At 47.3% G+C, this 26,640-nt stretch overlaps 1 protein-coding gene across 1 annotated transcript; it reads left to right on the top strand.

Annotated features, from left to right (window-relative positions):
• The first annotated feature begins 598 nt into the window (after positions 1 to 598).
• On the top strand, positions 599 to 23,949 carry prkrip1 (PRKR interacting protein 1). Its single transcript, XM_080210506.1, has 6 exons — positions 599 to 723; positions 4,427 to 4,505; positions 5,732 to 5,832; positions 7,475 to 7,560; positions 8,455 to 8,522; positions 23,444 to 23,949. The coding sequence occupies exons 1-6, from the start codon at positions 613 to 615 to the stop codon at positions 23,539 to 23,541; spliced, it is 543 nt and encodes a 180-aa protein (XP_080066632.1). The 5' UTR covers positions 599 to 612; the 3' UTR covers positions 23,542 to 23,949.
• The last annotated feature ends 2,691 nt before the right edge of the window (positions 23,950 to 26,640 follow it).

Genomic DNA, 26,640 nt, shown 5'->3' with positions numbered 1-26,640 from the left:
AATTTCTTAGCACGGCCAATCAACCTAACCCACACATCTTCGGACTGTGGGAGGAAACCAGAGCACCCGGAGGAAACCCACGCAGACACGAGGAGAATGTGCAAACTCCACACAGACAGTGACCCGAGCCGGGAATCGAACCCAGGACCCTGGAGCTGTGAAGCAGCAGTGCTAACCCACTGTGCTACCGTGCCGCCTCCACTGTATGGAGTTAACACAGTAAGAAGTCTCATAAGACCAGGTTAAAGTCCAACCATTTATTTGACAGAGTTTGCACATTCTCCCCATGTCTGTGTGGGTTTCCTCCCACAGTCCAAAGATGTGGGGGTTAGGTTGATCGGCCGTGCTAAGAAATTGCCCCTTAGGGATGTGTAGTTTAGAGGGATTAGTGAGTATAATATGTAGGGATATGGGGGTAGGACCTGGGTGGGATTGTGGTCAGTACAGACTCAATGGGCTGAATGGCCTCCCCTCTAGGGTTCCAGGATCCACAGCCAACAACATGAGAGCCACGCATGCGCATCCCCCCCCCCGAGGCAGGTCGCCCGATGACGTAATCAGATGGTGACGGTCGCGGCTCAGTGACGTAACGGCCCGCGCCAGCCCTCCAAGATGGCGGACGGAGACAAGCGGCCGCCCAAGAAGCTGATGCAGCCGCTGGTCATCCCCAAGAGCGCGGCCGAGGAGCAGCGCCTGAAACTGGACCGCTTAATGAGGAACCCGGTCAGTGGAAACCGGCCGGAGAGTCGCTGGGTTCCCCTCACCACCCCCTCTCTCTGCACGGAGGCGGAGGGTGAGGGGGGTGGGTGAGGGGGGTGGGGGGATGGGTGGGGGGGTGGGTGAGGGGGGTGGGTGTTGGGTGAGGGGAGTGGGGGGTGAGGGGAGTGGGGGGTGTGGGGGGCGGGTGAGGGGGGAAGTGGGGTTTGGGGGTGGGGGATGGGTGAGGGGGGTGGGGGGATGGGTGTTGGGTGAGGGGAGTGGGGGGGATGGGGGGCGGGTGAGGGGGGTGGGGGGATGGGGGGGCGGATGGGGGGGGAAGTGGGGTTTGGGGTGGGGGATGGGTGAGGGGGCAGTGGGGTTTGGGGGAGGGGGGATGGGTGAGGGGGGGCGGTGGGGGGATGGGTGAGGGGGATGTGGGGGCGGGTGAGGGGGGATGTGGGGGCGGGTGAGGGGGGTGGGGGGGCGGGTGAGGGGGGTGGGGGGATGGGGGGGCGGGTGAGGGTGGTGGGGGGATGGGGGGGCGGGTGAGGGGGTGGGGGGATGGGGGGGGCGGGTGAGGGGGGTGGGGGGGGCGGGTGAGGGGGGTGGGGGGGGCGGGTGAGGGGGGTGGGGGGATGGGGGGGGGGTGGGTGTTGGGTGAGGGGAGTGGGGGGTGTGGGGGGGATGGGGGGCGGGTGAGGGGGATGGGGGGGGCGGGTGGGGGGATGGGGGGGCAGTGGGGTTTGGGGGTGGGGGATGGGTGAGGGGGCAGTGGGGTTTGGGGGTGGGGGGATGGGTGAGGGGGGGCGGTGGGGTAGTGGGGGTTTGGGGTGGGGGGATGGGTGAGGGGGGTGGTGGGGGGATGGGTGAGGGGGGCAGTGGGGGATGGGTGAGGGGGGCAGTGGGGGGGTGAGGGGGACGGGTGAGGGGGTGGTGGGGCAGTGGGGGTGATGGATGGGGGGGTTGAGGGGGATGGGTGAGGGGGCGGTGGGGCAGTGGGGGTGATGGATGGGGGGGTTGAGGGGGATGGGTGAGGGGGGCAGTGGGGGTGATGGATGGGGGGGTGGGAGGGTGGTGGTGGGGGTGGTTGAGTGAATCAGTGCTCGGGGAGAGGCAGTAATGCAGATCCAGTGTGGGAGGTGGCGTGAGAAATAAAAGCTGCAATAGACCACACTGCCCCGCCAGATCTACAGCATCTTCCACGTTCCCCAACAAGGGACAACAACCTCTCGGTGTCTACCCCGTCAAGTCAATAACCACCCCTCAATGATTCCAATCTCCAGAGTACAGACCCAATTTACTCAGTCTCATCAGAGGAACAGGCCTGTCATTTGCAGGAACCGATCTAGTGTGAGGCTTTGTTGTACCTCTTCCTGTGCAAGTATGTCCATCCTTAAACACAGAGACCAAAACTGCACTCAGTTCTCCAGTGTGGTCTCATCAAAAACTAATGCAAAGACCTTGTCCATTCTTCATGTAAAGATCCCTCATTGCTGTAAATTGTTCCGTTCCAGCTGTATCCAGGATTTCAAGCATACGTTGTCCATCCACTCCAACTTGCTTTCCGTAGGAGTCCACTATTGTTGGATCATACTTTTCAACAAATATTCCTTGTGCAATTTGTTCAATCAGAGCTGACTTTCATACTCCTGAACCGAGGACAACCAACATATACTCACGCATTGTGTGGTGTTTTCAGTGAACATTTACATGTACGTTTGCAACAAGGCTTCCTTATTCTTGTATTCTGATTCCCTTGCAATAATTGCTTCCTGTACCTCATTGCTAACTTTGTGTGCATCTTGTACAGTTACCCCCCAAGTCCATCAGAACATCAACATTTACAATTTTCACACTTTAAAAAAAAAGAATTTGCATTGTTATCCTTATGATCAAAGCTGACAGGCCTTTGACAGCTTTGACAAAGGGTCGTCTGGACTCGAAACATCTTTTCTCTCCTTACAGATGCTGCCAGACCTGCTGAGATTTTCCAGCATTTTCGCTTTTGGATTCTAGTAAATCTCCTCTGAACTGCCTCCAATGCATTTATATCCTCCAGTTTTCACTGGAGTTCACTCCAATGAGAAGGGATCTCATAGAGATTTATAAAATTCTAACAGGATTAGACAGGGTAGATGCAGGGAGGATAGTCCCAATGAGGGGGGGGACCCAGAACCAAGGGTCATAATCTGAGCGTTCAAGGTATGCCATTTAGGACAGAGGTGAAGAGACGTTTCTTCATGGAAAGACTGGTGAGCCTGTAGAATTCATTAACACAGGAAGTAATTGATGCCAAAACATTGAATGTGTTCAAGAGGCGGCTGGATGTCGCACTTGGGACGAATGGGATCAAAGGTTATGACGAGAAAAGCAGGATTAGGCTATTGAGTAGGATGATCAGCCATGATCATAATGAATGGTGGAGCAGGCTCAAGGGGGCAATTGGCCTCCTCCTGCTCCTGTCTTCTATGTCTCCATGTTTAAATAAGGACATCAAAACTGCACACAGTTTTTAAGATGCGGTCTCACCAATGCCCAACTGAAGCATAACATCCTTACTTTTAAGTTCAATTACACTTGTAATAAGGTTTATTTATTAGTGTCACAAGTAGGCTTACATTAGCACTGCAATGAAGTTACTGTGAAAATCCTCTAATTGCCACACTCCGGCACCTGTTTGGGTATGTTGAGGGACAATTTAGCGTGGCCAATGCACCTAACCAGCATGCATTTCGGACTATGGGAGGAAACTGGAACAACTGACGAAACCCTCTCAGACACGGGGAGAATGTGCAGACTCCACACTGATGGAGATCCAAGCTGAGTTCTGCAGCTGTTCTCTGTTTAAGTGATACTCTCTCTGCCTTTTTAGTCTTCCTGTCAAATTGAACGACTTCCTATTTTCCCACATTATACTCTGTCTCCCATTCATTCAACCTACCTATATTTATCTGCAACCTCCTTATGCTCTCTTCACAACATACTTGCCTACCCATCTTTGTGTCATCTGCAAATTTACCCTACCATACCTTCGCTTTTCTCATCTAAGTCATTAATATAAATTGTAAGAAGTTGATGCCCCAACACAGACCCTGCAAGACTCTACTCATCACTTTTGTTTTTGTTTTATAATGGAATATATTTTTGCTAAACATTTTGAATTGTTTCTAAATGTTCCCCATTGTTTATTTACTGATATATATTTTAGACTGTTTAACCAATCAACTTTAATAAGCTCTTTCCTCCCGTAATTGGCTTTGTTTAAGATTCTTGTTTGTCACTGGTGTATGTCATTTTCAAACTTAATGTGAAATTCAGTTGTGTTATGATCACTATTTCCTAGTGGATCTTTAACACTGAGATTACTAATTAACCCTGCCACATTGTGCAATACTAGATCTAAAAAAGCTTTGTCCCTAGTTGGCTCCGCAATAAATGATCCAGGAAACTGTTAGAAAGCATTCTACAAACTCATCTTCCAGACCAGCTTTGCTGATTTGTCTTGTCTCATCTGCATGAAGGTTAAAATCTCCCACAATTATTACATTGCTTTTTTTAACAAGCTCCAACCATTTCTCACTCTCTGTCCAATGGCATAGCTACTGTTAAGTGTGCGGAGACTAAATTTCTAAATTTGTGTTGTGGGCTGTGCTGAAATCTACTTGTGTTGAGCGCAGTTTGGAATGTTGGGTACTGATTATAGTTTTGCTCAAATTTCTCATTGTAGGAGAAGCAAGTTCTAATCTCGGAGAGACCCAAGGATTGGGCTCCACGGCCGCCACCAGAATTTGTACGCGATGTTATGGGTAAGTGTTACTTTTATATTAGGAAACATGTGGCTTCAAGATATGTATGTGATCGATGAAGACTTTTACTGTACTCTCCCCATCCCTATTGTGTTACACTCACTGCTACTTTGCAACAATTTTTCTTCAGTAGTCAGACTGAGGGCGTTAGGAGACTGTGTAATCCAGTTTCTAACCATTTTGGATCGATTAAATTAAAATTGAATCCCTCTGCACAAGATAGTTCATGGGCAGTAGATGGTGAGAAATATATAAAATAGCACTGTTTGGTAATAGTACATTCAGTCTGACAGCTGTGTCCAATCCTGTCTGTCCTTATTCAGTCTCCCCTGGACATTGGCTGCCTAGATAATAATTAGAGGTCGGAACTCAGTCAGCCTCCTCACTCTGAAAAGCTGCTGCGACCCACTGAAGACCCATTGTAGCACTAACTGAGATCCAAACACTTGGCATACTGGGACTTTGCAGCATACCTAGCCAAATGCATGAGGTCCCTTCAGGGTTTTTGAAAGGAAAATGTCTTCTCTGCAATCTCTCCTGTCACTCGGACTTTTCTCATTGGCATACTGTGTTGGCAGGTTATAGTGATGGATACCTTTTCCATTCTTGGTGCACCCAGTGAATAAATATCTCTTACTCAGTGTGTCACTAAAGAATATACGTTGCATTGGTTTTTACAAATGATGACGGAAGTGAGGAAGGTTGTAAAGTAGAGCATGGAAAAAAATAACTTAATAAAGAATTGGTTCTGAAAAAAGTAAGAACTTGGGATGGAGAAGTGATTAGGCTGTGCTGGCTGCTCAAAGAACAAAGAAAATTACAGCACAGGAACAGGCCCTTCAGCCCTCCAAGTCTGCACCGACCATTCTGCCCGACTTTACTAAAACTCCCTACGCTTACGGGGACCATATCCCTTTATTCCCATCCTATAATTTTTTCTGAGAGAAAAGCAATGCAATTGCAATAGATAACAATGACTATTGCAGTCCTTGGACCTGGCATGGTACAGAACTGTTTGTTGGATACTCTTGAGTGTAGTCAGGACACTTTTTGCTTTGGATGTTGGTACAAGTGACTCGAGTGATGCTGATATGTCATTGACAATGCTTTAGGTTAAACGTAGATCCGAGTTCTTGATTTTCAAGCGTTGAGTGTTCATTGTTCTCTTTATTGTGCACTCTTCCTTTGCTCCACATTGAATATCACAAATTGTGCTGTGATGATAGGATCGAGTGCTGGTGCAGGCAGTGGAGAGTTCCATGTCTACAGACATCTCCGTCGAAGAGAGTATATGAGAGAGGAATTCATGGAGAAACAGGCAGCACAGGTGAGTGGAACTCCATGATCATTACTCGTTAATACTTAAGTTAAAAGGAAAACGATCTGCGTATGATCTCCAAAGTCACAGCAACGCAAGAGCTGAAATTTTAAACAGGGTTATACTGCCTTTAAATATCAGCTCTGGAACCTATAGCTTTAACTATTAGATTTTGCTTGAATGATGTAATCTCACCGTGTGTTTGAAGGCGAGAGGATAAAGTTGTCTGGCCTCATGCTAGCATGATCAGAATGCCCAGCCACCTGACGAAGGGACAGGCTGTCCCGAAAGCTTGCAGCCTTTGCTACAAATAAACTTGTTTGGACTTTAAACTGGTGGTGTGGGATTTCTTTCTCATGTTAGTATCCAGTAAGTGACCACAGTACATGTGACTGTTCCTGTTGCATGCTATTTTGTCTCCGTACCTGTTGACTTCTGGCTTTCTGTTGGTCAGAACTGAAAATTCAGGTATTCGTTCTACTGTGAACATAGAATTACAGATGTTGGTAGGAAGCTTGCTTTATGAGAGCCATACACCTTTTCTCAAAACATCCTGTATAAAGATGATGCTAATAATATCAGGAAATAGGTTAGGATAAAAGAGACCTTAAATTGTTGAGAAGGAAGTAGCATTAATTTGATTTATTATTGTCACATGTATCAGCATAGAGTGAAAAGTATTGTTTCTTGCGCGCTATACAGACAAAGCATTCCTTCCATAGAGAAGGAAAGGGTGCAGAATGTAGTTTTACATAGCTAGGGTGTAGAGAGAGATCAACGTTCAAAAGTCTGATGGCAGCAGGGAAGAGTTGGTCGGTACACGATCTAAAACTTTTGCATCTTTTTCCCAACAGAAGAAGGTGGAAGAGGCACAGTGGCATTGGTTAGCACTGTTGCCTCAGCACCAGAGACCTGGGTTCGATTCCCGGCTTGGGTCACTGGCTGTGTGGAGTTTGCATGTTCTCCCTGTGTCTGCATGGGTTTCCTCCGGGCGCCCCGGTTTCCTGCCACACTCCAAAGATGTGCGAGTTAGGTTGGTTGACCATGAAAAATTGACCCTAGTGTCAAGAGATTAGCCAAGTAAAGATGCGGGGCTATGGGAATAGGGGCTGGGTCAGATTATAGTCAGTGCAAACGCGATGGGCTGAATGGCCTCCTTCTGCACTGTAGGGATTCTGTGAATCTATTTTAAGATATTTCTATCCTGGGGCTTGACAGTAAGTAAAATAATCACTGTAGTAGGGTGTGTGAAAGAACTGGGTTTGGCTGGGTTCAGCAGAGTTTTTAAAGTGGTAAGTACTGAACATTAATTATTTAAAGTAATGGCACTGTAACCAGGTTCAAAGAGTGTTTGTGGAACAGCACTGTAATGGAAATTGTGCATTTAATGTAAATTGCTCTCTTATGATGCCAGTTGGCAATGTTATTGGTGCTGCATTCATTTAGCAAGGATTTTAATTCTCGAAGTCTGAGACTGTACCCTGTTCTTCGCAATAAAATTGAGATGTCTAAAACATTGGAGAGGAGAATAAGCTTCAACCCATTGGCTCCTGCTATGGTATTAAACATGCAATTGTCTTTGAAGTATCTACTGGAAGTGAGGCTGTGCTGTCTGACTGTGATATTCACCTGAGGATTCATCACTTTACAGCAACGTCTGGAGGATGAATTCCAGAGGAAATTAGACAGTAATCGGAGAGCGGCAGAAGAGAAGACAGAGAAGCGCAGGAAGAAACGGTGAAGTGATTGGGCTGCTCCCAGATCCAGGAAACCCGGCAAGAGATTAGACGTTACAGTTTTTACCACATTCCCTCTTTAGAACATAGAAAACTTACAGCACAAACAGGCCCTTCAGCCCACAAGTTGGCGCCGATGATACCCATACCTACTAGGCTTACCTATAACCCTCAATTCTATTAAGTCCCATGTACTCATCCAGAAGTCTCTTAAAAGACCCTATCAAATTTGCCTCCACCACCACCGATGGCAGCTGATTCCACTCATCCACCACCCTCTGAATGAAAAACTTACCCCTAACATCCCCTCTGTACCTGCTCCCCAGCACCTTAAACCTGTGTCCTCTCGTATCGACCATTTCAGCCCTTGGAAAAAGCCTCTGAGAATCCACCCTATCTATACCTCTCAATATCTTATACACTTCTGTTGTCATCCTGTCATACCTGTTGCTTTGTTTGATACTGTTACAGATTTGAGGAGTTTCTATCTGTAATTACAATGATGGGTACTCTGATGGATCACTGAGTAATCTGGCGTAAAAAGACCGTGGGGTCAATCCGCTTCGTACGTGGAGTTGGCTGATCTCAGCCAGGCTTGTTTGTAGTTGTTACAATTTGCTTTGAACAAACATTGGATCCTCTTTAGTTTGGGAGCATGATTGCTAGACACTGCAGGCAAATTTAGCAAGAATCTGAATGATATTGGCTTGTCCTCCAAGCCGGGATTCACTTGGATTCGTGGGGGTGGGGGGTGGACAGCATAGCGCCCATTATTGGTCAATCTAATCAGTGACATACTAACTGTAAGCAAAGGGTTTTAATTGGGTTAGAAAGAATTAATCAACATTTTTGTTGGTAATTTGCACCTTATATTTTGTTATTTTCCTCATTACAGTCAGAAGTTAAAGGAGAAGAAAATATTGGCAAAGAAAGCCAAGAAGGAGCTGACCAAAACTGCAAAAGGTGAGTTCTGCTCAATTTGAAATCCATTCTTGTCCTTGCCAAACTCTCAGGATCTTTGTTTCTCCCCTGCATTGGTTTGGTAACCACCAAAGGGTTCATCCAAATCTTGCTGTCCATTTTGTGACTTTGTTGCTGCTTCTAGAACTGCTTAAGAAATAAAAACAGAAAATGCTGGAAATGCTCAGCAGGTCGGGGCAGCATCGATGGAGACAGAAAGAGTCAATATTTCAAATTATGACCTTTCATCATAAGCTGTGTTTAAGAAACGTCTAGTTATTTTAGAGGTCAATCCTAATATGACTCCTGTGTAGACATGGTGTTGAGATATGGTCCAAATTAAGATATTTCGATGTGTCTTGAGTTCCCAATTTAGAGGTACACCAACTTTTGATACTGAAGGAGTTTTGAGAAGTTAGTTTGTGTATTGATATGTGAATAAATTAAGTTTGAAGCAGGATGTCCATTTCCTAAATATCAAACTTCTATTACGTTTTGCCACCCGGATACGTGCAACCTTCTGTCCTTGCACCTGATTGAAGTTCGAGCCCAACAAGTCATTTAGAATTTTCAAAAATATTTGTCCACGAGTTAATGCTATTTCTCTCGACCTCATGTCCAGAGTTCAAAGTCAGATTTCTGCCATGAAATGTGACTGCATGTCATTAAACTTGGTACAGTTTTCTAATATCATTAACTGTCCCCAACCACCAGTGCCCTGTCTGTCTCACCACCTGCGGGACGGTGGGGGCCCGTCTTGCCCACCTGTCCTGTGCCCTGCCTGCACCCCGCCCACCTTGCCTCCATCCAGTGCCTCGCCCGTTTCACCGCCCCCCCGCCCCCCCACCTTGCCCCCGCCCATCCATCCTGCGCCCCACCACACTGTTTGTGTCCTGTGTTTAAATTTCATAACCCTAAAATAAAAATCAGAATTTACTGTAAGTTATGGAAAAATTTACTACCGCGGATGGCATGGTAGCACAGTGGTTAGCACTGCTGCTTCACACCTCCAGGGGTCTGGGTTTGATTCCTGGCTTGGGTCACTGTCTGTGTGGAGTTTCCACATTCTCCTTGTGTCTGTGTGGGTTTCCTCCCATTGTCCAAAAGATGTGCAGGTCAGGTTGATTGGCCATGCTAAAGGTTGCCCCTTAGAGTCCTGAGTTGTGTAGGTTAGAGGCATTAGCAGGTAAAATACGTAGAGATAGGGGGGTAGGGCCTGGGTGGGATTGCAGTTGGTGTAGACTCAATGGCCTTCTGTACTGTAGGGTTTCTGTGATTCTATGAAAAGATAGCAGTTAATTTCAGATACCTCCATTTTCTTCAGCCTTGCACAAACGCTGACAGGAAAGTGCCAAAATAGGCAGAGAGATGGTCAGATTTCATGATTAAGTTTAGTTGCTGTTGAGAATGTCTATTCGGGTTTTAATTCTATCTCAGCTTGCTGAAGGTCAATATTTTCCCCTGACCTAACTCAGAGAGGTAACCAACTCCAGTTCAGAAAACCTGTACTTCAACCTGTGCAATTTGGTAAATCTCCAACAGTCTGATTCTCCAGTGCAACATAGAAACTAGAAGCAGCAGTAAGCTCTTCGTTCCACCATTCATTATGATCATGGCTGATCACCAACGCCTTACACAATTGCAGCAAAACATCCGTATCCTTATGCTCACATCCCCTTGCTATGAAGGCCAACATACTGTTTGCCTTCCTTACTGCCTGTTGTACCTGTGCACATACTTTCAGCAACTGATGCATGAGGATACCCAGGTCGCTGAGTAGCCACCTCTCTCGATTTATTCATTCAAGTAATAACCTGTCTACCTATTATTGCTACCAAAATGGAAGGATGTGGAAGCTATTGAGAGGGTGCAGAGGAGATTTACAAGGATGTTGCCTGGATTGGGAGGCATGCCTTATGAAGATAGGTTGAGGGAGCTGGGACTCTTCTCCCTGGAGAGACGAAGGTTGAGAGGCGACCTGATAGAGGTTTATAAAATGTTGAGAGGAATAGATAGGGTGGATTCTCGGAGGCTATTTCCCAGGGCTGAAATGGTCGCTACGAGAGGACACAGGTTTAAGGTGCTGGGAAGCAGGTACAGAGGAAATGTCAGGGGTAAGTTTTTCACTCAGAGGGTGGTGAGTGAGTGGAATCGGCTGCCGTCAGTGGTGGTAGAGGCGAACTCGCTGGGGTCTTTTAAAAGACTTCTGGATCAGTACATGGGATTTAATGGGATTGGGAGTTATAGATAGTTCTGTGGCCTGGTAGGTATGGATATGATCGGCACAACTTGTGGGCCGAAGGGCCTGTTTGTGCTGTAGCGTTCCAGGCAAAAGGCGGGGAATTACAGGCCGGTTAGTTTAACGTCTGTGGTAGGTAAAATGTTAGAATCCGTCATTAAGGAGGAAATTGCGAGGCATCTTGAAGGGAATTGCTTGATAGGGCAGACGCAACACGGTTTCATTAAAGGGAAGTCGTGTCTGACAAATTTACTGGAGTTCTATGAGGATGTGTCTAGGGCGGTGGATAGAGGAGAGCCGGTGGATGTGGTCTTTCTGGATTTTCAGAAGGCGTTTGATAAGGTACCTCACAAGAGGTTACTGCAGAAGGTCAGAGGACATGGAGTTGGGGGTAGGGTGTTAGCGTGGATAGAGGATTGGTTGTCAAATAGGAGGCAGAGAGTGGGGGTCAATGGGTGCTATTCGGATTGGCGGTTGGTGACTAGTGGGGTGCCCCAGGGGTCGGTGCTGGGGCCTCAGCTATTTACCATTTATATAGATGATCTGGAGGAGGGAACCGAGTGTAGGGTGTCGAAATTTGCTGATGACACCAAGATTGGGGGAAAGGCAAATTGTGTGGAGGGTGTGGAGAGTCTGCAGAAGGATCTAGATAGGCTGGGCGAATGGGCCAGGAAATGGCAAATGGAATTTAATGTTGGCAAGTGTGAGGTGGTCCACTTTGGTAGGAAGAATGGTAGGAAGGACTATTACTTACGTGGCGAAAAACTGCAGCAGGCGACGGTGCAGAGGGACCTCGGGGTCCTTGTGCATGAGTCGCAAAAACCCAGCCTGCAGGTGCAGCAGGTGGTCAGGAAGGCGAATGGGATGCTGGCCTTCATAGCGAGGGGGATTGAATATAAAAGTAGGGAGGTCTTGCTGCAGCTGTATAGGGCATTGGTGAGGCCGCAGCTGGAGTACTGTGTGCAGTTTTGGGCGCCGCACCTGCGCAAGGATATTTTGGCCTTGGAGGGAGTGCAGAGGAGGTTTACTAGGCTGATACCGGAGTTGAGGGGGTTGAGCTATGAGGAGAGGCTGAATAAACTAGGCTTGTACTCGTTAGAGTTTAGAAGAATGAGGGGAGATCTCATTGAGACGTATAAGATGATGAATGGGATGGATAGGATAGAGGTGGAAAGACTCTTCCCGCTCAAAAAAGACAGTAGGACTAGGGGGCACAGCCTCAAGATAAAGGGGGGGCGGTTCAGAACGGAGTTGAGGAGGAACTTCTTCACTCAAAGGGTGGTGAATCTCTGGAATTCTCTGCCCGTTGAAGTGGTGGAGGCTGCCTCGCTAAATATTTTTAAGAAGCGGGTTGATGGGTTTTTGATAAGAGAGGGGATTAAGGGTTATGGGGAGAGGGCGGGAAAGTGGAACTGAGCCACGACAGATCAGCCATGATCTTATTGAATGGCGGGGCAGGCTCGAAGGGCCAGATGGCCTACTCCTGCTCCTATTTCTTATGTTCTTATGTTCTTATGTTCTAAAGTGGATAGCCTTCACATTTATCCACATTATACTGTATCTGCCACGCAGATGCCCACACACTCAGCCTGTCCAAATTACGCAGAAGCATCTCTGCATCCTCCTCACAGCTCACCCTCCCACCCAACTTTGTATCATCTGCAAATTTGGAGATAATACATTCAGTTCCGTCTTCCAAGTCATCAATATATAACGTGAACAGTTGGGGCCTGAGCACAAATCCCCTCAGAACCCCATGGGTCACTGACTGCCAATCAGAAAAAGATCCATTTATGCCAACTCTTGGCTTCCTATCTGCTAACCAGCTTTCTATCCATCTCGAGCCATTACTGGCAATCCCCTGTGCTTTAACTTTACATAGTAGACTATTATGTAAGACCTTGTCAAAAGCCTTCTGAAAGTAAATAAACTACATCCACTGGTTCTCCTCAGTAAACTCTACTCAAAAATTCAAATAAATTCATCAAGCGTGATTTCCCTTTTGTAAATCCATGCTGACTTTCTGATTATACCACTGCCTCCCAAATGCTGAGTTATGAAATCCTCGATAATGGACTCCACCAACTTCCCCAGTGCTGATGTTAGGCTCACTGGCCTATAGGTCCCTGTTTTCTCTCTACTTCCCTTTTTGAATAATGGGCTTACATGAGTTACCCTCCAATCTGTAGGAACTAATCCAGAGTCCAGTGAATTTTGGAAAATAACCACCAATGGATCTGCTATTTCCAGGGCCACTTCCTTATGTTCAAGATGATCAGAACCTGGAGATTTATCCACTTTCAATCCCATCTATTGCCCCAAAACCATTTCTGTACTAGTGCTGATTTCCTTCAGCTTCTCACTAAAACTTGTTTTCCTCAGAACTTCTGGAACAGGCTGCAGTATCTCTTCTTCAGTAATGATACTTGGTTTGCCCAAATTATATCAAAGTAAGTGAGAGAGTACATGAATTTTAAAACTTTTCTGACAGGAGCTGGTAATTTTTTGACCTCAGAGTTATAAAGATTTACATGGAAACAGGCCTTTTGCCCAACTTGTCCACACTGCCCTTTTTTTCTCAAACCCCCTAAGCTAGTCCCAATTGCCCACATTTGGCCCATATCTCTTTACACCCATCTTACCATGTCACTGCCTAAATGCTTTTTAAAAGCATTTTTAAAAATGCTTTTTTGTGGTATATGTGGGTGCCGATGACGTAGGCAAAATGCGAAGTGAGGATCTGGGGAGGGAGTATGAAAAGCTGGGAATGGAATTAAAAAGTAGAACTGACAAGGTGGTCATCTCTGGGCTACTGCCTGAACCGAGTGCAGACGGGCGTAAGGTTGTTAGGATTAAGGAAGTGAATGGGTGGCTCAGGGATTGGTGTGGGAGGAATGGGTTTGAATTTATGGGGCATTGGCATCAGTATTGGGGTCGGTGGGACCTGCTCGGGCGGGATGGGGTTGGTCTGAACCGTGCTGGGACCAGAGTGCTGGCGAATCGTGTAAAGGGGACTGTAGACAGGGCTTTAAACTAATTGGGGGGGGGGGGGGGGGGGGGGGTGCGAGGGTAGGTGACATTACGGGGTCTAAAGTTAAGGAGAGGGTAAAGGTAAGGGAAGAGGCCGAGGATGTCCCAATAATAGAGGGAGTAGGGGGCGTGAGTATAGTTGGTGGCGTTACGGCACATAGGGTCCAGGTGAAGGCTGGGATGAAGGCACTTTATCTGAATGCACGAAGCATTAGGAATAAAGTGGATGAGCTGATGGCGCAGATCGGCACAAATGGATATGATCTGGTGGCCATTACAGAGACTTGGCTGCAAGGTGACAGGGACTGGGAGCTGAATGTCCAGGGCTATCAAGTATTTAGGAAGGATAGGCGGGAGGGAAAAGGGGGGGGCGTAGCTCTACTGATTAAGGATAGCATCAGGGTGGTAGCAAGGGATGATATTGGAGCCAAGGAGCAGAGGGTGGAATCGTTGTGGGTGGAGATTAGGAACAGCAAAGGGAGGAAGACGCTGGTGGGTGTCATCTATTGGCCCCCGAATAATGATCTGGAGGTGGGGCGGGCTGTTAACGCGCAAATAAGTGCGGCGTGCAGGAATGGGACGGCCGTAGTTATGGGGGATTTCAATCTGCATATTGATTGGTCGACCCATGTTGGACGCGGTGGGCTCGAGGAGGAGTTCTTGGAATGCTGCCGGGATAGTTTCCTGGAACAGTGTGTGTTGGAGCCGACGAGGGAGCGAGCTATCTTGGATCTGGTGTTATGTAATGAGGCGGGTAGAATTAGGGACCTTGCGGTGAAGGATCCTCTTGGGGAGAGTGATCATTGTATGGTGGAGTTTCTGGTGCAGATGGAGGAGGAGAAAGTGGGTTCCCGGACGCACGTCCTTTGTGTGAACAGAGGGGAGTACGGTAGGATGAGAGAAGAATTGGCGAATGTGGACTGGGGGAGTGCGTTGGAAGGTAGGTCTGCTGAGGAGCAGTGGAGGATCTTTAAGGAGATCTTTCTTGGTGCTCAGCTGAAATTTATTCCGATGGTCAAAAAGGACAGTAGGAGGAGAGGTAATAAGCTGTGGATAATGAAGGAGGTGAAGGAAAGTGTTAAATTAAAAGCGGAGGCGTTTAGAGTAGTGGGCGAGAAGAGGATTGGGAGAGGTTTAAATGTCAACAAAGATTGACAAAGAAGTTGATAAAGAAGAGTAGGAGAAACTATGAAGCTGGGCTAGCGCTTAATATAAAAAAGGATAGCAAGAGTTTTTATAAATATATAAAAAGGAAGAGGCTGGCTAGGGTGAACGTTGGTCCCTTAAAGGATGAGAAGGGGGACTTAGTGGTAGGGGATGGGGATATGGCTGAGGTCCTGAATAACTTTTTTGTTTCGGTCTTCACAGAGGAGGACGTGAATAATTTGCCGGGTGTTAGAGATGGAAAGGTGGTAGGACCGGAGGGTCTCGAGGACATTACTGTTACTAGAGAGGCGGTGCTCGACAGACTGGAGGGGCTGATTGTGGACAAGTCCCCAGGACCGGATGGAATGCATCCGAGGGTCCTGAAAGAAATGGCGGAGGTGATAGTGGATGCCTTGGTGGTTATTTTCCAGTCGCTGGATTCCGGGGAAGTGCCGGAAGATTGGAAAACGGCTAATGTTACGCCGTTGTTTAAGAAGGGTGGCAGGCAAAAGGCAGGGAATTATAGGCCAGTTAGTTTAACGTCTGTGGTAGGTAAAATGTTAGAATCCGTCATCAAGGAGGAAATAGCGAGGCATCTTGAGGGGAACTGCTTGATAGAGCATACGCAGCACAGTTTCGTTAAAGGGAAGTCGTGTCTGACAAATTTACTGGAGTTCTATGAGGATGTGTCTAGGGCGGTGGATAGAGGAGATCCGGTGGATGTGGTCTTTCTAGATTTTCAGAAGGCGTTTGACAAGGTGCCTCACAAGAGGTTATTGCAGAAGGTCAGGGGGCATGGAGTTGGGGGTAGGGTGTTAGCGTGGATAGAGGATTGGTTGTCAAATAGGAGGCAGAGAGTGGGGGTTAATGGGCGCTATTTGGATTGGCGGTTGGTGACTAGTGGGGTGCCCCAGGGGTCGGTGCTGGGGCCTCAGCTATTTACCATTTATATAGATGATCTGGAGGAGGGAACCGAGTGTATGGTGTCGAAATTTGCTGGTGACACCAAGATTGGTGGAATGGCAAATTGTGCGGAGGGTGGGGAGAGTCTACAGAAGGATCTAGATAGGCTGGGCGAATGGGCCAGGAACTGGCAAATGGAATTTAATGTTGGCAAATGTGAGGTGGTCCACTTTGGTAGGAATAATGGTAGGAAGGATTATTACTTACGTGGCGAAAAACTGCAGCAGGCGACGGTGCAGGGGGTCCTCGTGCATGAGTCGCAAAAACCCAGCTTGCAGGTGCAGCAGGTGGTCAGGAAGGCGAATGGGATGCTGGCCTTCATAGCGAGGGGGATTGAATATAAAAGTAGGGAGGTCTTGCTGCGGCTGTATAGGGCATTGGTGAGGCCGCAGCTGGAGTACTGTGTGCAGTTTTGGTCGCCGCACTTACGCAAGGATATTTTGGCCTTGGAGGGAGCGCAGAGGAGGTTTACTAGGCTGATGCCGGGGTTGAGGTATGAGGAGAGGCTGAATAAATTAGGCTTGTACTCGTTAGAGTTTAGAAGAATGAGGGGAGATCTCATTGAGACGTATAAGATGATGAATGGGATGGATAGGATAGAGGTGGAGAGGCTCTTCCCGCTCAGAAAGGATAGTAGGACTAGGGGGCACAGCCTCAAGATAAGGGGGGGGGGGGGGGCGGTTTAGAACGGAGTTGAGGAGGAACTTCTTCACTCAAAGGGTGGTGAATCTCTGGAATTCTCTGCCCGTTGAAGTGGTGGAGGCTGCCTCGCTAAATATTTTTAAGACGCGGGTTGATGGGTTTTTGATAAGCGAGGGGATTAAGGGTTATGGGGAGAGGGCGGGAATGTGGAACTGAGCCACGACAGATCAGCCATGATCTTATTGAATGGCGGGGCAGGCTCGAAGGGCTAGTTGGCCTACTCCTGCTCCTATTTCTTATAGAACATAGAACACTACAGCACAAACAGGCCCTTCGGCCCACGAGTTGCGCCGATCACATCAACACCTACCAACCTACAGACCTATCTATAACCCTCAATCTCATTAAACCCCATATACTCATCCAGAAGTCTTTTAAACGACCCCAGCGAGTTCGCCTCCACCACCACTGACGGCAGCCGATTCCATTCATTCACCACCCTCTGAGTGAAAAACTTACCCCTGACATCACTTCTGAACTTCCCTCCCTGCACCTTAAATCTGTGTCCTCTCGTAGTAACCATTTCAACCCGGGGAAATAGCCTCTGAGAGTCCACCCTATCTATTCCTCTCAACATTTTGTAAACTTCTATCAGGTCGCCTCTCAACCTTCGTCTCTCCAGGGAAAAGAGTCCCAGCTCCCTCAACCTAACTTCATAAGGCATGCCTCCCAGTCCAGGCAACATCCTTGTAAATCTCCTCTGTATCCTCTCAATAGCTTCTACATCTTTCCTATAGTGAGGCGACCAGAACTGCACATAATACTCTAAATGAGGCCTGACAAGGGTCTTATAAAGTTGCAGCATTACCTCCCGACTCCTAAACTCAATCCCTCGATTAATGAAGGCCAGTACACCATACGCCTTCTTGACCACCTGCGAGGCCGATTTAAGAGTCCTGTGGACCCGGACCCCAAGATCCTTCTGCTCTTCAACACTACTCAGACTTCTGCCCTTGATAGTGTACTCGTTCATCCCGTTGGTTCTGCCAAAATGGACGACTACACATTTATCCGCGTTGAAGTCCATCTGCGACTTCTCCGCCCTGTCCTGCTGCAACTTTTGCCATCCTTCCAGACCATCCACAACACCACCGACCTTAGTGTCATCAGCGAACTTACTTACCCATCCCTCCACTTCCTCATCCAGGTCATTTATGAAAATGACAAACAACAAGGGTCCCAGAACAGATCCTTGAGGCACTCCGCTGGTGACTGACCTCCATTCAGAAAAAGCCCCATCCACAACCACTCTCTGCCTTCTGCAGGCAAGCCAGTTCTGAATCCACAAGGCCAAAGGCCCTTGGATCCCATGCCCTCTCACCTTCTCAAGAAGTCTTGCATGGGGGACCTTATCAAACGCCTTGCTGAAGTCCATGTACACTACATCCACGGCCCTTCCTTCGTCAATGTGTTCAGTCACATTATCGAAGAACTCAACTAGGCTTGTAAGGCACGACCTGCCCTTGACAAATCCATGCTGACTATTCCTGATCATGTCAAACCTCTCCAAATGTTCGTAAATCTTGTCCCTCAGAAGCCTCTCCATCAGCTTACCAACCACAGAGGTCAGACTCACCGGTCGGTAATTTCCCGGGCTATCTCTGTTCCCTTTCTTGAAAATAGGCACTACATCCGCAATCCTCCAATCCTCCGGAACCTCTCCCGTCTCCATTGACAACGCAAAGATCATCGCCAGGGGCTCTGCAATCTCTTCCCTCGCCTCCCACAGTATCCTGGGGTACATCCCATCTGGTCCAGGCGACTTATCTACCTTGATAGAATTCAAAAGTTCCAACACATCCTCCTCCTTAATATTCACGTACTCAATCTTTTCCATCTGCTGCAAATCCATAACAAAATCTCCCAGATCAGCTTCCACCGTGAATACTGAGGCGAAGTACTCGTTAAGCACCTCTGCCATTTCTTCTGGTTCCACACAAACCTTTCCCCCCCTCACCTTTTATAGGTCCTATCCCTTCTCTTCTTATCCTTTTACCTTTCACATATTTATAGAAGGCCTTGGGATTCTCCTTAATCTTACTCGCCAAGGTCTTCTCATGACCCCTTCTGGCTCTCCTAATTTCCCTTTTAAGTTCCTTCCTACAGTCCTTATACTCCTCAAGATCTTTAACCTCTCCTAATTCTCTGAACCTCTTGTACACCTTCCTTTTCCTCCTGACTAGGTTCAACACAGCCTTTGTGCACCACAGTTCCCGCGACCTACCAAAACCCCCTTGTCTCATCGGAACGTTGTCATTCAGAGCTCCAGACACACATTCCTTGAATATCTGCCACCTTCCTTCGGTACTTTTCCCTAAGAACGCCTCCTTCCAGTTTATTTGTCCAAGTAACTTCCTGACTTCTTCGTATCTCCCCTTACCCCAGACAAACACCTTCCTAGCCTGCCTGATCCTATCTCGTTCCAATGCAATTGTGAAGGAGATAGAATTATGGTCACCATTTCCAAGATGCTCTCCTACCGAAAGATCCATCGCCTGCCCTGGTTCATTCGCCAGTAAAAAGTCTGACAACACCAGGTTTTAGTCCAACCTATTTATTTGATAATATATTATCAAACAAATAGGTTGGACTAAAACCTGGTGTTGTCAGACTTTTTACTGCGTTTACACCAGTCCAACGCCGGCATACCCACATCATTCGCCAGTACCAGGTCAAGTACAGCCTCTCCCCTCGTAGGCTCATCCACATACTGTGTCAGGAAACCTTCCTGAACACACCTAACAAACTCCTCCCCATCCAAACCCCTTACCCTAGGGATATTCCAGTCGATGTTTGGGAAATTGAAGTCTCCCATCACGACAACTCTGTTATTAAAACATCTCTCCAGAATCTGTTTCCCTATTTGCACTTCAACTTCCCTGTCACTATTGGGCGGCCTATAGAATACACCCAGCAAAGTTTTTGACCCTTTGCTGTTTGTAACTTCCACCCACAGAGATTCTGTAGACAGTCCCTCCACAACATCCTCTTTCTCTGCAGCCATGACACTGTCCCTGATCAACAGTGCCACTCCACCACCCCTTCTGCCACCCTCCCTGTCCTTCCTGAAGCCTGGCACCTGAAGTACCCAGTCCTGTCCCTGAGACATCCAAGTCTCCGTAATGGCCACCACATCACAATCCCAAACAGCAATCCACGCCCTAAGCTCATCTACCTTATTCACTACACTCCTTGCATTAAAATATATACACTTCAGCCCCTCAGTCTGGGCATTTCCCATCTCCACCGCCTGTCTAACCTCCCTCCCATACTGCCTGCGGTCCTCCCCTACCTGGGAGCGAACCTCCTCCGTCCCAGTTTCCCCATCGCAATTCCCTCCCCCCATCCTTTCTAGTTTAAAGTCCCCCCGGTAGCCTTAGCCAGTCTTCCTGCCAAGATATTAGTCCCCCTGGGATTTAAGTGCCACCCGTCCTTACTGTACAGGTCCCACCTACCCCTAAAGAGGTCCCAGTGATCTAGGAACCGAAATCCCTGCCCTCTACACCAGTTCCTCAGCCACGCATTCACCCTCCACCTCATTTCTTTTCTTCCCTCATTCTCCCGTGGCACAGGCAGCAATCCTGAGATTACTACCTTCGCTTTTCTCTTCCTCAGCTGCCTACCCAGTTCCCTATAGTCCCTTTTCACGAGTGCCTCCCTCTTCTTACCTACGTCAGTAGTACCTATATGTACTACAACCTCTGGTTCCTCACCCTCCCCTTTCAGGATGTCTGGGACCCGCCCAGAGACATCCCGAATCCCAGCCCCAGGGAGACAAACCACCATCCGCGACTCCCGTCTACGTCCACAAAAACGCCTGTCCCCGCCCCTCACTGTGGAGTCCCCTATTAATACTACCTTTCTGCTGCCCTTTGATTTTTTGGCTCACTGGCTCAGCTCCAGAGACCTGGCCACCGCTTCCTCCCTCAGATGAGCTGTCCCCCCCAGTAGTACTCAGGCCGGAGTACTTATTTTGAAGGGGGACGTCCACCGGAGTGCTCTCCATCACCCGTGGTTTCCCCTTCCTAATAGTTACCCAAGTGCCCTCATCCCGTTGCCCTGGTGTGACTACCTGCTGGTAGCTCTTATCTATAACCTCCTCACTCTCCCGAACGAGCCGAAGGTCCTCGAGCTGCATTTGCAGCTCCTTAACCTGGTTTCGTAGGGCCTGCAGCTCCACACACCGAGCACAGGTGTGGATGTCTGGCAGGCCAGGAGCCTCCAAGACCTCCCACATGTTGCATTGGCAACAACATACTGGCCTCACACCCATACTTAACCCTTATAGCAACCCAGAGGAAAAAGTAAAAACAAAGCTTATAACTTACCTTATCTCTTGGTCCTGTGAGCCAAAGCCCTCACAGCACACACAAAAACAAAAGCAGTCTTACCAGCTCTCTGACAGAGCCTCTCTCTCTTTTTTTCTGGTTAGGGGAGGGGGGAGGGCTGGGATACTCTACCTGTGTAGAGTATCGGGAAACCCCTCCGGTCTAATTTATAGTAGGGTGAAAAAAAAACTTGACCCGAGTGCTCTCGCAACTACTTCCGGAGTCAAACTGGGGTCAAACTTAAAACAATCAAAAAAAAACCCCACTAAACAAAGTTAGTTTTTAAAAGAAAGAAAAAGTCGCTGAACTCACCCACAAGCTCTCCACTCGCAAATCGCAGCCTCTCTTCAGTGCTCCCACGGAACAATGAGCTTATGTTCTTAAAAGACAAAACTACCTCTGACAGATTGTTCCAGACATTCACCACCTTCTGTGAGAAAAAAATGCCACTCTGGACACTTCTGTATCTTTCCCCTCTCACCTTAGAACATAGAACATTACAGCGCAGAACAGGCCCTTCAGCCCACGATGTTGCGCTGACCAATTAAAAAAACAATGACCCTCTAACCTAAACCAATCCCTTTCCATCCATAAACCTATCCACGGATCTCTTAAACGCCCCCAAACTAGGCGCATCTACAACTGCAGCAGGCAGGGCATTCCAATCCCTCACCACCCTCTGGGTAAAGAACCTACCTCTGACATCCGTCCTAAATCTACCACCCCTTAATTTAAAGCTATGCCCCCTCGTGCTAGCTTTCTCCATCCGAGGAAAATGGCTATCCACCCTATCTGAACCTGTAATCATCTTACATGTTTCAATAAGATCCCCTCTTAGTCGCCTTCTTTCTAACGAAAACAACCCCAAATCCCTCAGTCTCTCCTCGTAGGACCTTCCCTCCATACCAGGCAACTTCCTGGTAAACCTCCTCTGCACCCTCTCCAAAGCCTCCACATCCTTCCTATAATGTGGGGACCAGAACTGCACACGACACTCCAAGTGCAGACGCACCAGAGTCTTGTACCGTTGCAACATGACGCTGCGGCTCCTAAATTCAATCCCCCTACCAATAAACGCCAAGACACCGTATGCCTTCCTAACTACCTTATCTACTTGATTCCCAACTTTCAGGGATCTATGTACACATACACCTAGATCCCTCTGTTCATCAACACTATTCAGAGTCCTACCGTTAGCCCTATACACATCTGTTATTCCTGCCAAAGTGAATTACCTCACACTTTTCCGCATTAAACTCCATCCGCCACCTCTCGGTCCAGCTCTGCAACTTGTCCAAGTCTCTCTGTAAACTATGACACCCCTCTTCACTATCTACCGCTCCTCCGACTTTGGTGTCATCAGCAAATTTACTGATCCACCCAACTATACCCTCATCCAGATCATTTATAAAAATTACAAACAGCAGTGGCCCCAAAACAGATCCCTGAGGCACACCACTCGTAACTGAACTCCATGACGAATACTTTCTGTCAACCACCACCCTCTGTCTCCTATCTGCTAGCCAATTCCTGACCCAATTAACTAAATCACCCCCAATCCCATACATCTGCATTTTCTGCAGAAGCCTTCCACGGTGAACCTTATCAAACGCCTTACTAAAGTCCATATATACCAAGTCAACTGCCTTACCCCCATCCACCTCTTTGGTCACTTTCTCAAAAAACTCAATAAAGTTAGTAAGGCACGACCTACCCTTCACAAAACCGTGCTGACTATCTCCAATCAATACATTACTCTCTAAATAACTATAAATCCTATCCCTAATAATTTTTTCTAAAACTTTGCCCACAACAGAAGCAAGACTCACCAGTCTATAATTCCCGGGGAAGTCTCTGTTCCCCTTCTTAAACAATGGGACAACATTCGCTATCCTCCAATCCTCTTAAATCTATGGCTTCTAGTTTTAGACTCCCCTACCTTTGGGAAAAGATATTGACTATCTAGTTGATTTCTTTCAGATCACCCCTCAGCTTTCTACACTCCAGAAAAAAAAAGTCCCAGTCTATCCAGCCTCTCCTTATAACTCAAACCATCAAGTCTTGGTAACATCCTGGTAAATCTTTCTGCGCTCTTTCTGTTTTAGTAATATCCTTTCTATAATAGGATGACCAGAACTGTACACAGTATTCCAAATGTGGCCTTACAATTGGTCTTGTACAACTTCAACAAGACGACCCTGTGTTCAATGTTCTGATCTCTGAGGAAGCAAGGGCCAACAGATACCGCCGTCCTGGGTGTTTATACTCTAGTTTGGGAAACAATTGTTCATTCCATTGAAGTTATGCTAGGCGCACTGAGTAAGGACAGCATTGCGACGTGAACAGATATTCTGGGAGCTTCATGGTCAGTGCAGGCTTGGAGGGCCGAAGGGCCTATTCCTGTGCTGTAATTTCCTTTGTCCTTTTTTGCCTTGAATTTTGAAGACAAAAAGGGTTAAACTCATTGCAGTGATCCTTGGTGAACCCAGATGTAATCTTTCCAACCTGCACCCTAGGACCTGATGAAAATTCCAGCAGTGAAAAAGAGACAGAAAGCCCAAATGAGGAAGTGGACGAGTGTGAAGAACCCAGCTTTGTGATGGGTGGCCGGTGACCTGAATGAGTCTAAATGAAACAAAACCTTATTGTGGAAGATTTCTGGATCAGATTCTTCTGAACCCAAAATACCGTTTTCTGGAAATAACTCTGCAGGTCTGACAGCACCCAAGGAACAGGAAACTGGGTGGATGTTGTCAGAGCTCTTCTTTAAATTTCAGATTTTCAGTACATTTTGTTTTCTTACTTTGCACCCAAGTTGCCTTTTCTAAGCACTGGACAAGCAAAAGATCTACCTTTCAATTTTGTGTGAAGATAATTTTTCTGGATTGTTTGATATTCAAATGGAGAATGTATTGCTTAGTCCTGTTGTACAGTATATTTAACAAAAAAAGTTAGTAAAACATTTTGTATGATAATGTGTGTATCTTCTACCTATTTATAGGTCTTTTATAAGAAGATATAATTGCAAATAAAGTACAAGATTGACATAACATCTCTTTTCTTTAATGAAGTGTGAGTATTGCTCATCTCTAATAGGTATTGGTGCATCTAGTACACCATTGCCCAGGCACTGTCCAGAATCGCCTTGGCATTGTACACCCACAGCCCAGATATAAGAACATAAGAGATAGGAGCAAGAGTAGGCCATCTAGCCCTTTGAGCCTGCCCCGCCATTCAATAAGATCATGGCTGATCTGAAGTGGATCAGTTCCACTTTCCTGCCTGCTCCCCATAACCCTTAATTCCCTTGTCTATCTACCTGTGACTTAAATATATTCAGCAAGGTAGCCTCCACCACTTCGACGGGCAGAGAATTTGCCCGTTGAATATTCAAATGGAGAATGAAGCACTACATTCTCCATTTGAATATTGTACACCATTGCCTGGGCACTGTGCACCATCACCTGGACACTGACCCCCCTTTTCCCTGCCATTGTACACTATTGGCCAGGCGTTGTACGTCATCACACAGACACTGTACGCCATCACCAAGGCACTGACCCCCTTTTCCTTAGCATTGTACATCATCACCCAGACACTATACACTATTGCCCAGTATTGTACATCATCACCCAGACACCGTACACCATTGCCCAGCATTGTACATCGTCACCCAGACGCAATACACTATTGCCCAGTATTGTACATCAATGCCCAAGCTTAGAGCTTGGATTACTACTAAGAACCATGATGTAGTTGCCATTACAGAGACTTTGCCATTACAGAGACTTGGTTAAGGGAACAATAGGATTGGCAGTTTAACATTCCAGGATACAGATGTTTCAGGTGTGATAGAGGGTTTCGTAGGGCCTGCAGCTCCACACACCGAGCACAGGTGTGGATGTCTGGCAGGCCAGGAGCCTCCAAGACTTCCCACATGTTGCATTGGCAGCAACATACAGGTCTCACACTCATACTTACCCCTTATAGCAACCCAAAGTAAAAAAAAAAGCTTATAACTTACCTTATCTCTTGGCCCTGTGAGCCAAAGCCCTTACAGCACACACAAAAACAAAAGCAGTCTTACCTGCTCTCAGACAGAGCCCCTCTCTCTCTCTCTTTTTTAGGTTAGGAGAGGGGGGAGGGCTGGGATACTCTACCTGTGTAGAGTATCGGGAATCCCCTCCGGTCTAATTTATAGTAGGGTGAAAAAAAAAACTTGACCCGAGTACCCTCGTGACTACTTCCGGGGTCAAACTTAAAACAATCAAAAAAAAACCCCACTAAACTCACTAAACAAAGTTAGTTTTTAAAAGAAAGAAAAAGTCGCTGTACTCACCCACAAGCTCTCCACTCGCAAATCGCAGCCTCTCTTCAGTGCTCCCACGGAACAATGAGCAGGTAGACAAGTCTCCAGGGCCGGATGGGATATACCCCAGAATACTGGGAGAGGCAAGGGAGAAAATTGCTGAGGCCTTGAGAGTAATCTTTGTATCCTCACTGGCTACAGGGGAGGTCCCAGAGGATTGGAGAATAGCCAATGTTCCTTTGTTTAAGAAGGGTAGCAAGAATAATCCAGGTAATTACAAGCCAATTAGCCTTACATCAGTGGTAGGGAAATTATTGGAGAGGATTCTTCGAGATAGGACTTGTTAATAAGTGGACATATTAGTGAGAGGCGACATGGTTTTGTGAAGAAGAGGTCATGAATCACAAACTTGATCGAGTTTTCCAAGGAAGTAATGAAGATGATTGATGAGGGTAAGGCAGTGGATGTTAGAACATAGAAAAACTACAGCACAAACAGTCCCTTCGGCCCACAAGTTGCGCCGAACATCTCTACCTACTAGACTTACCTATAACCCTCAATCCTACTAAGTCCCATGTACTTATCCAGAAGTCTATTAAAAGACCCTATCGAATCCGCCTCCACCAGCACCAACAGCAGCCAGTTCCATGCACCCACCACCCTCTGAGTGAAAAACTTACCCCTGACATCTCCTCTGTACCTACTCCCCAGCACCCTAAACCTGTGTCCTCTTGTGGCAGCCATTTCAGCCCTGGGAAATAGCCTCTGAGAATCCACTCGATCGATACCTCTCAAGGTCTTATACACCTCTATCAGGTCACCTCTCATCCTTCTCTCCAAGAAGAAAAGATTGAGTTCTCGCAACCTATCCTTATGAGGCATGCTCTCCAATCCAGGTTACATCCTTGTAAATCTCCTGTGCACCCTTTCAATGGCTTCCACATCCTTCCTGTAATGAGGCGACCAGAACTGAGCACACTACTCCACGTAGGGTCTGACCAGGGTCTTATAAAACTGCAGCATTATCTCCCGACTCCTAAACTCAATTCCTCGATTGATGAATGCCAGTACACCATACACCTTCTTAACCACATCCTCTACCTGCGAAGCCGATTTGAGCGTCCTATGAACCCAGGCCCTACGATCTTTCTGATCTTCCACACTGCTAAGAGTCTTACTCTTAATATTATATTCCTTCATCCCATTTGACCTGCCAAAATGAACCACCACAAACTTATCCAGGTTAAAGTCCATCTGCCACTTCTCCGCCCAGTCTTGCATCCTGTCTATGTCTTGCTGCAACTTCTGACATCCCTCCACATTATCCACAACGCCTCCAACCTTCGTGTCATCGGCAAACTTACCAACCCATCTCTCCACTTCCTCATCCAGGTCATTTATAAA

The sequence above is a fragment of the Carcharhinus amblyrhynchos genome, chromosome 23, assembly GCF_965287045.1.
Source record: "Carcharhinus amblyrhynchos chromosome 23, sCarAmb.v2.hapA, whole genome shotgun sequence".
NCBI lineage: Eukaryota > Metazoa > Chordata > Chondrichthyes > Carcharhiniformes > Carcharhinidae > Carcharhinus > Carcharhinus amblyrhynchos.
The sequence above is the reverse complement of the archived record's forward strand: the minus strand, read 5'-3'. Positions and strand labels throughout refer to the sequence as shown.

Bases quoted from the DNA above. Each gene is read 5' to 3' on its own strand.
- prkrip1 (XM_080210506.1), top strand. From the start codon at position 613: ATGGCGGACGGAGACAAGCGGCCGCCCAAGAAGCTGATGCAGCCGCTG. The intron at 5,833-7,474 runs GTGAGTGGAACT...ATCACTTTACAG, and splicing joins TGGAGAAACAGGCAGCACAG to CAACGTCTGGAGGATGAATT. The intron at 8,523-23,443 runs GTGAGTTCTGCT...CCTGCACCCTAG, and splicing joins GCTGACCAAAACTGCAAAAG to GACCTGATGAAAATTCCAGC.